The sequence below is a fragment of the Olea europaea genome, chromosome 11 (assembly GCF_002742605.1).
Source record: "Olea europaea var. sylvestris chromosome 11, O_europaea_v1, whole genome shotgun sequence".
Classification (NCBI taxonomy): domain Eukaryota; kingdom Viridiplantae; phylum Streptophyta; class Magnoliopsida; order Lamiales; family Oleaceae; genus Olea; species Olea europaea.
Genome location: NC_036247.1, coordinates 13,598,163 through 13,610,681, shown reverse-complemented (window position 1 = coordinate 13,610,681; position 12,519 = coordinate 13,598,163). Strand labels below are relative to the sequence as shown.

Sequence of the window (12,519 nt, the reverse complement as noted above, 5' to 3'; positions counted from 1 at the left end):
TTCTTTATTGGCGATATCTTTACAATCGGAAAGTAAAAACAGAATGCCTCCAAGGGACGCAAGCACACGAGTTACTGAAAGAAGTGTTTAAATCTAAACTAAGAAATTTAAAATTACATATTCTCTGTTCGAGAGTTTTTTGATTCGGGCCTTTTGCTCTATGTCTTTTCTTCCTTTTATCCTCCCCGGATGATCTCTTTGTGATCAACCGCCTAAAAACTGCTTGATCGTTCTATAACTGCCCACTTTCCTCGTAATGACTAACTTGTTATAGAACTGCCTTTTTTTAACTACTCTCATTACTCTTTGTCGTTCAACCGTTTTCGATTGAATTTCTTGAATCGTGAAATGTGATAGGGCTGCTTAATAATTGCTTTGATAAACTACGCTTCTTGATAACCATAACACTTTATGTTTGCTAAAACCTTGGGCGACTCGAAGGTTTGGGCGAGAATAGAGTAGCAGCTCTGGGCGACTGATAGCATTCCATTCGCTCAGATCCTGGGCGACTTGTAAGTTTGGGCGATGGTGTTACCGCGTTCACGAGCCTCCCTATTTGGGCCTTCATCCTGAATTATCTGATTGGACTTCATTTTTTGGGCTATCTAATTTGGGGATCCTCCAATTGGGTTTCATTCCTTGGGCCGTTCGATTTGGGCTGAATTTTTATGTGTCAACACAGCTATTACAGTTGCACTCATGCTGCGCGCAGTGATTCTCTTGATTGCGATGGAGAGAAGGTGAAAAGGTGGGATGCATGGTTTTATCGACGGCACTCTCCGCGTTAGCTTCAGGTGGTGTCATCAACAGTGCTTTCCGACGATGACTTTCGACAACAATTTCTGGTGGTTGAAAACTTGAAATAGAGAGATGAGATAAGGTCTGATAGAGTGAGAATAGAGATAATAGAGAGGATGAAAATGGTTAGGGTTTTGGGTGCATGGTTATATATGGGTTTGAGATGCATATGTATATTTATTTTTGTAATATAATTAATTAATATTTAAAATATCAATTATAATCTGATTTTTGAAAAAAAAAAATTAATAAATCTTAATTTTGAATTCAAGAATTTAAAATTTTGGCTTGCTGTAATTTCCACAACATTTTATTTATAAATGGAATGTAATGGGCCTAATTATCAAATTTTTAATAAAAAAAATCATAGTAAACCTAATTTATTAAAAAAAATGATATGCTAAAATTTGAGGCCCTCTAATGTTAGGCTTGAGACCCGGGCCTCACTCATTTTTATGTAAAATTGGCCCCGCAGCAGAATATAGTGTTTGAGCGCGAGAGAGAGAGAGGCCATGGGGAAAGAGACCTGGTTGGAGTGGGAGGGACATTCAAAAGCGTATTTATGTGCAAATAATATCTTATATAATGACACTATTACCCTTCTTATAATCTCAATTTGCACATTCAATTATTCAAATTCATATAACGCCTTGTAATTGATTTTTTTTTTTTTTTTAATATTTTGGGTAAATAATAAGCATTAGTCCTAACAAAAGCAATTTCTCTCATTCCTAAAAATAAAAGGCAAAATAATCATTTGCTCCAATTAATTTTATAAATGATCATACTTCTGATCGCCCAACCATTTCCTTGTCTTATAGACTTATAGTGAGCATTGTCTCAATATTGAGTTTGTCTAGTGAAAGCGCGACAATCCTCTACAAGACTTTGTTTGAATTTTCACTCATGTTCATCTCTTTTCTTTTAGAAGAAAAGTGGCTTCTGCAGAATTTGTTTTCACAACAACATATTAAGCCTTCAATCTTTGATAAATGTCAAGCCTTGAAATGTCTCCTAAAATCTATAGTGTTCAATACTATCCATAAAATTGTATTATATATTTTCTTTAATCATCTCTAGTAAATTCATCAATTCCAAAACGACTTGAATTTTTCTTAAAATACTATCTGTACTAAACCCAACTATACATGAGAGGAAGGAAAACATGCCTAAATTCAGGATTTCTTTAAGAATATGTATTCATCATAGAATATTTTTAGCCCCTATTTGGTGGGAATTAAAATTAAAATTAGTCCCTGTTGTTGAAAAGTTGTGAAATTCATAAAATAAAATATATGGTTAATATTGATTGTTTGACTTTGATTTAATATTTTTTGATATATGTGTGTATTTAATGTCACAAGAGCTAATGTTAGAGATGAGACAAAATTGTGCAAAGACGTTGACAAAACGTAAGGTATTTAGGTGGCTCAACAATATGTATTTTGTTGAGTTCCAAGCGGATTCATGCAAAGGAAGTAGAATATCCATGTTTTGGTTCATTATTGGGCAATGTGCCACACTACCCCTACACTCATTCAAAGCCTTCCCTCACAAGAATATATACATGCACAATTTTTAGTTCGAATTTCGAATTGGGTTCGGCTTTTCCAATAAGGTCAAATGAGAGTATGGTATGATAAGCGTGTTTTATACACATATCTTTGTTTTTAAAAGCGATGCAGTATTTCTATCTGAGCCAATTTTTACTTAATTTAGTGTATTTTTTTATTTATAGGTAAATTTTGGACTTTTGAATGCAATTTACGTGAAAGGGACAATTTTGTGCTAGTTTAGATTTGATTCGAGGCAATTAATACTCAATCGAATTGCACGGAATAAATAAGAAGAATTAAGATAACAATTGAAAGAAAATCTCAACTTTCAAGAGTGAAATTCAATTTTTGAAAATTTTGAGAACTAAATTGCATACTTTTAAAACTTGAGACATGCCAGCTTCGAATTATTATGAAGTTTTGGATACAAATATAGAAGATTATGAAAGTTTTGGTATTAATACTGAAATTGGATAAAAGTTGAAAAAGGACCAAAGAGAAACAATATAAAAGTAGAGGACTAATTTGGAAGTGTTAAAAGTAAGAGGACAAAAAATGATGAAATAAAAAGTTGGAGGACTAAAATTAGTAAAGTAGAAATTTAGAGGACTTATTTGCAATTTCATGAAAGGAGAAAAGTAACGTGAAAAAGTATAATTGAGACCCAACAAATGCATTAGATTGTGAAAGTTTCTGAAATTTTTTAAATTTTACATGGGTACTTCAATATCCATTCGTGTATAAATCTTTCACCAAAGTAATTTTTTGTGGTACTTAGGTGGTGGCGAGATGCTCTTTCTCATTGTCCATCCAATTTTGTTGGGCAAGGAAATGGTAAACCTTACTGTTATCTAAACTGATGATAAATAACATTATCATTTCTCTTACATAAAGAATATTAGGATGACCTTATTTCGATTTGTTATAATATAAGAAAATAAAGAAAGATGGGCGTCCGTAAGTCTTTGTTATCGTCCAGTAACAATGACATCAGTGGATATGCCTTTTATTTTGAGAATGACTGAATGAGCTACCTTAAAATGTGTGTTTCTTGAATTCGTTTATCTTTATGTTTTGTTATTAATCACTTTTTATAGTACAAATTATTCATTCAGTCCATATGAACAAATTATGCTTAAGTAAATTCAATTGGTAGTACAAAGCCTTTAAAATGATCTAAGGTGAGGACAATTGTCACATAAATTTATATTAGACGTGGATTATGTGTAAGTGTTATGTCCTAAATCCAATCGATTTTGGATATAAACACTTTTTAATATATAGTTGATGTGATTTACGGTGGATCTATTATTTAATTAATTGATATTCAATTGAATAAAATAATAGAGTCCGTAGATTTAAATCTTAGCAATTTGTTAATCACAAAGAGTTGTGATTGTGAGATATATAAATTACATATTATTGAATTTTAAATCATTCGTGGTCGTAAATAATGATGAGATACGGATATCGTTATTACGGATAGACCATCACGTGTGACATTTCTTATTCGTGAAGTAAGTAATTGATCTCACAAGTTAAATTGTGGTGACACTTAAATGAACATGTGGATGTTTTATTATAAAACAAAGTATTGGAGACCTGCTGAGAGATTTCACGTGGATAACTATCTGAGTGTCAGTGGTTAATCTCTAATACTCGGTAGTGGAATTGGTCATTTGACTTGAGGTTGTCATAGTACCTTATATGAAGACAATCATGTTTTGACGGTGTTGGATATTGCTCTGCCAATGACCGCTAATACGACATTATTTGGGTATGTTTAGAATTGTATGAAGGTTGTAAATGACCAATAGAGGATTCGTCACTCTTAGCTAGTAAGAGATTATAATCTGCATTTCATTCAATTAAATCGATAACGAAATTCTTGGCCAAGGTGTACTCATAAGTCGAAACGGAGTTTTCGATTTATATTGACTTAATAGTGGAGTAAAAGAGATGATCGATAATCGAAGTTGACACACTTCCATATCTCGTAATTGATTGGATCATATTGACGAAGGGATTATAGTTTCACGGTAAATGAACGAGTTTGGTTTTGTCAAATCGCGTGATATTTGCCGTCACATGTATTGTCCCGACATATTGCTAGATGTCAATCTAGGACGGCGAGTGCGAATTGGTGATGAATTAAAAGGATATTTTTAATTTATTAATTTTGATTAGATCAAAATAATATTTCACATCATTAGGTATCGTGATCGGGAATCTGATGGGTCGCACACAAAAAAAAAAAGAATTGAAAAATTGTGATTTGTCAATTAATTAATTTAACAAGTATTGGATATTAATTGGGTTACTTATTTATATGCCTGAATTAATTAATTGACTGGATTTAATTAAATGAGTTAATTAAATATTGGATCGGGTCAGGCCAAGTCTGTTCGGACTTATATAAATATGAATAAGGTTTTCAAAATCTGTAGAGAATTCATTATTCTTGCTAGCATAAGAAGAAAACCATAATCCTATAATCTTGTTCTCTGTGTGAATCACTGTTGGAGACTGAACAATTGGATAGTTGTGAGAGGCAGATCAAGGTTGCTGGAAAAAAGAAAAAAGCAAAGGGTTTTGTAGATCTAGAAAAAAGTGTGACTTTTATCACAATTTCTATCTAAACACAAAGACGATTTATAGTGAGAATCGAAATCCCTTTTTTCTCCAAGACTCGTTAGGATATTAAACTGTCCTAATATTTTTCTCCAAGTAACGATTTTCAGTGTTTAGGTGGCTGTGAGGAACTTTGTCACTTTGTTTAATAAAATAAAAATGCATCCCAATAATTTCCTCTACCAACACTCGATCGAGCCTGTCACAAAGGGCTTGTCTAGTATGATTTACCTGATTAGCATGGTTTGCGGGCTATTGCATCAAATCGAAAGTTCATCCATTGCGTATCCAAAAGATAGCGATCGCGGGTCCTTCCATCATAAAAAAAAATAAAAATAATAATAATAATGCATCCCAATAAAAGTTAAATCCTCCATATCAATCAACCATCATTTCCTATAATCTTTATTAATTCACTGTACTGCAACAAAGATATCACAAAACCAATACAATCCGTTCGGGAAAACGTTAATGCAAACCTTAACAAACAGTAAACGAAACTTGAAAGAAATCACACAAATCTGTTAAACGGTTTTCTCCCAACTGTTGCAGGCATAGAAACAGTTGAATCCACACTCATGTCTCCTATAGAATACAAAGGCTGGTGTTTTTCCGATCCCTTCTGAGAAGTAGAATCTTTGTTTGATCCTTTATTCCACTTGAAAGGTCCGATGTTTGGCGTCAATGGAAATGAGAATCGCCTCTTTGAATCGTTACCTGGAGTTCCCAGGATTCTCTCCTTTGGATTGCTGTTTGCTCGCACCTTAGCTTTAGCCGAGACAGTAGGAGCCATGTAACTCGGAACAGAGAATGGAGGGCAACTTGTAAGGCTGTCATCATCTTTCAAGGGAACATCATAAGGCGAATTAGCTGCACTTGCTCTCTGTTTTGTATATTTCATACGAGTCGGGGTGTTTGCTACAGGTGGAGTTGTCCTAGATGGAGTGTGCATTTGCTTGGTTCTGACCGGGATTGCTGATTTTGATGACTTTGGCGTGAGAGATTCATGACCGTCAAAACCGAAATTATTCTGCTTATAGTTGCCAGCATGAAGTAGTGGACTTGGCTTGTGCTCTGAAATTGGCCTTGGAGGAGTTAGAGTAATCGTTTTCGCAGCAATTTGGCTCTCGGAAGTATTTGTTATAGGCAGCTGACGTTCTAACCAGTTCCACCACCAGGGCGATCCACTGGATCGGATGTCCAGAGCCGTCTGAGCAGATTTAGGATTTGCTTTCCATAACTGATATAGCATCAGAAAATCGATTTTTCATTACATTTACAGTTAATTTAACTTCCACTTTGGGCTAAAAAGGAAGTGTTCTCTTTGTACCTGGTGAGAATAGGCATAGGCCATACTTCTTTCTTTTTTAATGACAGCCTCCACCTTTTTCCTGATCCTCGTTTCTATTTCTTCTTTAGTTAGCAAGCTATCGTCCCAATCTTCATTTTGACCAGCCTTGGTCTAAGATCATAGCATATCAAATTGTTAGCCAAAACAACTACAATTGAGAGGCACGCAGCCACGATTAAGTATAACTCACCAGCTGGTTCTGTGACCATTGGCTCAGGGTACTCTCCACATCGTTCTTGTAAGCTTGGCGTTGAAGTGCTGTGTTTTCTAGCATTTGAATCCTTCGTGATTGAATTTGAGTTTGAACCCTGACCAAGAGCTGCATTTGTTTCATTGCATTCATCGTTTGTCGCTTCACGTTTTGGCCTCTTACCACTCCTTGAAGCCTCACTAACACCCTCAAAGCTCTGAAACTCCTCCTTGCCTACAGTATTAAAATCCCAGAGCTCAAATGAGTTGCACGAGTCATAATTTGTCCATCGAGATTAAAAAACCTCGACTGGAAGTCACTTTGAAGTTGAACAAGCCAAGGATGGCTTTTTAGTTGAACACAAACAGTTTGATTAACGTAAAAGTCACAATAGCTAATAGGTGAATATGTGAACGTTTTCATCAAAGAATTAAGCTTTGTTGCCAGATGAATTTGACATATTTATTGACAGAAGTAGAAGTGTACAAAATAATTGGATGTCATTGTTGACTGTTTTCTAAACAGTCCAATGAAATTATGCCACATGGCATTTTTTTTGTCATCCAGCATTTCATCCAAAATGTTTGCGTAGCATGGTTGTTCATCAAATGAATTCTATAAATTACTTGAGTTGGAAGATTACCAGGTACCCTCTATATGCTGCCTGGATCTTAATAGCTGAAAGGTGTTGGTTTGCTGGAGTTGGTTCTGGCCTGTAAGCATAGCTAATTTCCTCTCGTACTCGAGTTACCTTAGGAGAAGCAGATTTAGGAGAAGCAGCCCGGGGAGAAACAACTTTAGGAGAGACAGGCCTCAAGGATGAGAACCTGGGAGAAGCAACCTTCGGGGAATGAAATTTACGTGAAGCAACTCTGGGTGAAGCAACCCCGGGTGAGGAAAGCCTCCCCGGTACAAAAGTTGGTGTTATTGGCTGTTCAGAAGATGTAGTATGCCTATTGAGCAGCTGATCTGCTTCCCCCAATATTTGCTCAATACTGCTTGGCTCCCGGAACAGGGGAATGAATGATTTCGTCTCTCCATGCTTTAATATTCCCCGGGCTTTCTTCTTTTCCTTGACGCTTTTCTTATTTGATTCCTGCAATAGTTTATTGTAGTTAGAAGACATTATATGTACTTGACAAAATATTATAGAACACTAGTCGATTTGGACGAAGAAATAAGCTCTTTCCATGGTTTTAAGACGGATAAAACTTACATTGGTTAGCTTCTCCTTTGAATTGAGTGTAAAAACCTTTTTGATGGCTGAAAACCAGCTTCCTTTCTTTCCCATGTTTCTAGCATTACTGATATCCTCTGGATAAGCAGAAAAAATTCGACAGTTTAGTTCTTAAGATCCCATGTTTCTTTGTACAATTGTTTGTTTAAGGCATTCGACTTTGAAATAAAGACCGAATACACTTTTTTACCCAGAAAAGAGAGGATCTGATAATTAAAATTAGCTGGGAATCATCTCAAAAATTTACAGAGGACTAAATGAGAATGAAAAACACGAACCCAAAATTCTCTTAAATAAATTTTGCACGCGGACATGAAGAGACATGTTAAAGACGAAAAATACAAAAAGGCTTGGACATTTGAATGATTCATGTAGTTAATATAATCGAAGTCATTCTTGTAGCAGTTACTAAAATGAAAGACAAACATGCAGTAATTCAAGAGAGAAACAAGGGAAGTTTACTCACAGAAGAGGTAACAGAGAACTTTCCACCAAATATTAGTGAAGAAAAAATGCATATTTTACAAAAATTTACCAGCAAAGTGCACAAACACAAGAATCCTATGCATGAAATTGAATAAATTAAAAAGAAAAATTACCTGAACTATTTCTTCAACCTTCAAAAGCCTTTCAAAAAGCTTCTAGATTTTTTGTGTGTGTTTAAAAAAAAAAAAAAAAAAAAAAGAATTTCTGATTTTGGGCTGCAGAGTCTAGCCTATTTCTCCCTTACTACACCATAAAATTCTCCTTTCCTTCATTCTATTTCCTTTTTACAGTTCCTATCTGTTGGGTTGTGGGTATTGAATTTAGAATCTGTCTCTTGCTTGCAAAAGATGATAACTTTTTATTTTAGGTGCTGGCCTTTTAGCTTTTATGTACTTATAATTTACTTATTTTTTGACATGATGATTGATGATGAAAGGTATATGTTATGTGAGAGGCAAGCACTCAATGACTTTGGCCTACCTCAACTAACTTTTCTTCAATGGCAAGACTATTTTCCACAGAAATGAAAATTCCATTCTTCACCCACTCATTTTAAACAGCTGTTAGGTTGAGCAGTTGAGTTTTTTCTGTGTTTATTTTGACTATATTATCAATTTATCATTATCAGGTTAGTGTGAAAATGATGTTTATATGTTTAACAACAAAAAGTGAAGAATAAGGTGGAACCACATAAATAGTGCTTTGATAAACGATATGGAATTATAGGATTTGTGTAGTATTTTTAAACTATATAGGTTGGAAAGTTAAATATAGAGAGTAGCGGGAGCTTATAAGAAAGAATAAAATCTCACGGAAATTCAAACCTTATTATTTGCTCAAGAGTCATGAATGTCAATAAATAGATAATTTTGAGAGAAACTTCTCAAAAATATTTGTTATAATGAATATCAACTCTCCGCTATTAAAGCAATAACAAAAATTAGAATAACAGACTAAATTCTAGATAATGACAAAAATTAAAGATAATGAAGAAAATCAAAATCCTTAATATTCATATATAATCTGTAATAAACGGAATTAAATTCGAATTATTGATAAAACGAAATTATCTAGAAAATCGAAAAACGTGTTTATTGCAAGTCGTCCAGGGCCCTAGAGACGGCAAAATTTAGGAATGATTTAATTTTTTTCCCCCTATAAAGGACAATTTAGGTACTAACCGTTCTTTTTCCCTCCCTCCCTTTTTTTTTAACAAAATGAAAATGAAAAGGTAACTTTAAGGCTGTTTGATTGTACTAAGTTTTCCATGAAAAATGGAAAATCAATTCCATTTTCCATCTTTTTGACAGCTTGATAGCTTTTTTTTTTTTTTTTTTCAAGGAATTAGTTTTTTTGTTTTTCTCGGGAACGAGTAATTTCCCATGTTTTCATGGAATTCAAATTCTCACCAAAATTGGTGAGAATTTGAATTCCAGGCCACTGTAGAGATTTTTTTTCGGTTTTTTTTTGTTGGCAATGGAAACAAATTTTAATAATTATTGTAAAAAAATATTTTCCTTTAATTGACAATTTTCAAGTAAAACAAAACCAAACGAATACCAAAAGATAGATGATTTTCTTGAATTTTTTTGGGCAATGGAAACAAATTTCATCCTCAATATCTACAGAATATATTCCTTTAATTGACAATTTTCATATAAAACAAAGTCAAACGAACAACAAAAAACACTTTTATTTCAACATTTTCTACGTGAAAAATTATACCAATCAAACATAATAATTTACAATTCTCAGGAAAACAATTTCTGGACAATTCAATTCCCTGGAATTCGTTTTCAATTCAATTCGATTCGATTCCATTTTTACAATCAAACGAACCCTAAGAGATATATGTATAATAATCAATTACTTAAAAATGAAAAAACAGAACATAATTCCAACGGTCAGATTCTCCAATGAAAAGGGACCATTTTGAAGGAAAAAGAGAGTTAAATTCCAGTGTGGTCCAGCCATATGGGCCATGTCTGTTGGGGTAATTAAGCTGTCTCAAATCTGCTTTTGACAACCCAAATAACGAGGAGTAGGGGCCTCTTAACTACTCTTTTACTTTCCTTCAAAACAAGTTCATAACAAAATTATTTATCTAAGAATTCCATCTTCTTACTTCATACTAAAAAAAAAGTTTTTTAGTCGACCTCGATATGTCTATACTCTGCTTTTTGCAAGTTCATATGAGTTATGCCAATCCCTCCACTAATTTTATATTTCGTTAAAAATAGTATGTGTTGATAATATTTAGTGTATGTTTGAATCACATTATTCCAAAAAAATGCATTCTTAAATAGTGATTTGATATCATTTCAATCACACATTCTTTAATAAAATAATATTACACACAAATCAAAATTTTTTCCTTATTTTTTAATCACACATTTCACATCAATACACTATTCAAAAATGCATTATTATCAAAATAATGTCGCTCAAACACCCCCTTAGTGTCATCCGAAATTGTTTTGTACGTTTTAAATTTGGAACTAAGTTACGGCTAACTTCTTTGAAACTATAATAGTATCAATAAGTAAACATTAACAAGATTGCAATGACTATTCCATCAAATTAATGGTTAGATGATAAAGACAACCTATCTAAATGTCACAAACATATGATGGATACTAGGAATTAATATAGATAGCTAATGATAGATACAATCATGTGTAAATTGCTTATTGTGACAGTCACAATTAAAATTAATTCTTTTAGAAGGAAACCATTTTTGATGAATTAAAAAATGTATCTTGTTGATATTATTTAATTCCTTTACTAACCACTTTGTGGAAAATATATGTGAGACCTACATTTTGCATTGGTATTGAACATACCAAACCCTGGTAGTAGGTAGGTTAATATCGAAGAATAGCTAAAAAAATAAAAAAAATGTCGCAAATTAGATAAATTTATTTGTTTATATTGTATCTTAAATGCTATATCTCACGTGTAAATTAAATTTATTGTTTAAGCAAATCATTGCTTGTATTTCCAGTCATGGGATCAGAAGTATGTTAGTCTGAAAAGCGAAGTCAATGCAAATGATATGATGATTGTGTTTCACAAATAATTCATTTGTCAAGTTGTACATGTATTCATTGTTGGTCCATCCTAAAGCCATTCTAAATTCTAATGTGCATTGAAATTAAGCCATTTTAAGATTTGTCGTTGCTGAAATTTTTCAATTAATTTAAATACAAGTGAATATTGACACGATTGTGCTTTGCACCAGGGACGGATTGCGGGGGACTGAACTGGGCTGTAGTTCCCCCACGCCACCCACTAAGCCCAAGAAGTTTTTTAAGAGTATTTTTTTTATATATATAAAATCAGTTTTTTTATGTGTAATTTTTTTTTTTTTTGCGTATTAGTCTAGTTTGAAATTTTTTAGCTAGGTCTAGATCCAATCCTGGATCTATTCGTACTTGGCACTAGTGTTTATGTACTTTTAACATTCGTTTCTTAATATACAATAATTATTCTCGTAAATATTTGTTCAAAGGACATAGTGAAAATCTACAACATATAAGAATATGGATGGGATGGGAAACATTAGATTTTCCATTTTGTCATAATTTTTTTTTTTTTCGTTTTACCAATAAGGTCTACGACTGTTAAATGAACGAAATTGGACCGAACTGCTTGGCTCACTCACTGTAGGGCTCGAGCTTCGCCCCCATGTGAGCCGGCTTGTGCTGTGTAGTGGGCACTCGAGCTGGAGTGGTTTGCTTCACCAAATATGTTCCCGGCTCATCCCATACAATATATACATATAAGCTAAATATTTTCTCATTTTATATATATTCTGTTTAGCACGGAGTTGAATAATATTTCAATAATTGAATCTTCTCATCAAGCGAATAAAAGGAATAGGATAAATCACCATTATCTCAATCCAATTGTTACATGGATTTACAAGCATTCATTATAACCAGAAAAAAAAATCCTAAACAAAATAATATAATGAGATTCAAGGAAAATACATCGATTCTCTAACATATATAAATATGTTGTTTGATCATTTTCTAATGAGATTTGGACCAATACAAACTTATTTTAGTACTAATTATTACCTATTCACTCTCCTATGCTTTGTATGGGAGGAATGATGGAGCTTAGAAAAGAGGAATCTTGATTCCATACAGAAAATGATTTGTCCAGTTACAAGTCAAAGACAAACAATAAGTCCTGATTAAGTCATGCTTTAATCTAACATCATACTGATTCAACAATTTGGTTTTTTTTTTTTTTTTTTTTTTTT

General features: G+C 33.2%; 1 protein-coding gene across 1 annotated transcript; it reads right to left on the bottom strand.

The window, feature by feature from the left end:
• Positions 1-5,361: 5,361 nt before the first annotated feature.
• On the bottom strand, positions 5,362-8,624 carry LOC111403482 (protein IQ-DOMAIN 14-like). The gene is made up of 6 exons (XM_023032008.1): positions 8,363-8,624; positions 7,743-7,840; positions 7,170-7,622; positions 6,527-6,760; positions 6,316-6,447; positions 5,362-6,225 (listed from the first exon to the last, which is right to left on the bottom strand). The coding sequence occupies exons 2-6, from the start codon at positions 7,815-7,817 to the stop codon at positions 5,497-5,499; spliced, it is 1,623 nt and encodes a 540-aa protein (XP_022887776.1). The 5' UTR covers positions 7,818-7,840; positions 8,363-8,624; the 3' UTR covers positions 5,362-5,496.
• Positions 8,625-12,519: the final 3,895 nt, after the last annotated feature.

What these genes read in the sequence shown, in the direction of transcription:
- LOC111403482 (XM_023032008.1), bottom strand. Translation starts at nt 7,817, where the DNA reads ATGGGAAAGAAAGGAAGCTGGTTTTCAGCCATCAAAAAGGTTTTTACA. An exon ending in CAGCATATAGAGGGTACCTG is followed by an intron (nt 6,761 to 7,169) that starts GTAATCTTCCAA and finishes TTAATACTGTAG; the next exon opens with GCAAGGAGGAGTTTCAGAGC. An exon ending in CCTATGCCTATTCTCACCAG is followed by an intron (nt 6,226 to 6,315) that starts GTACAAAGAGAA and finishes ATGCTATATCAG; the next exon opens with TTATGGAAAGCAAATCCTAA.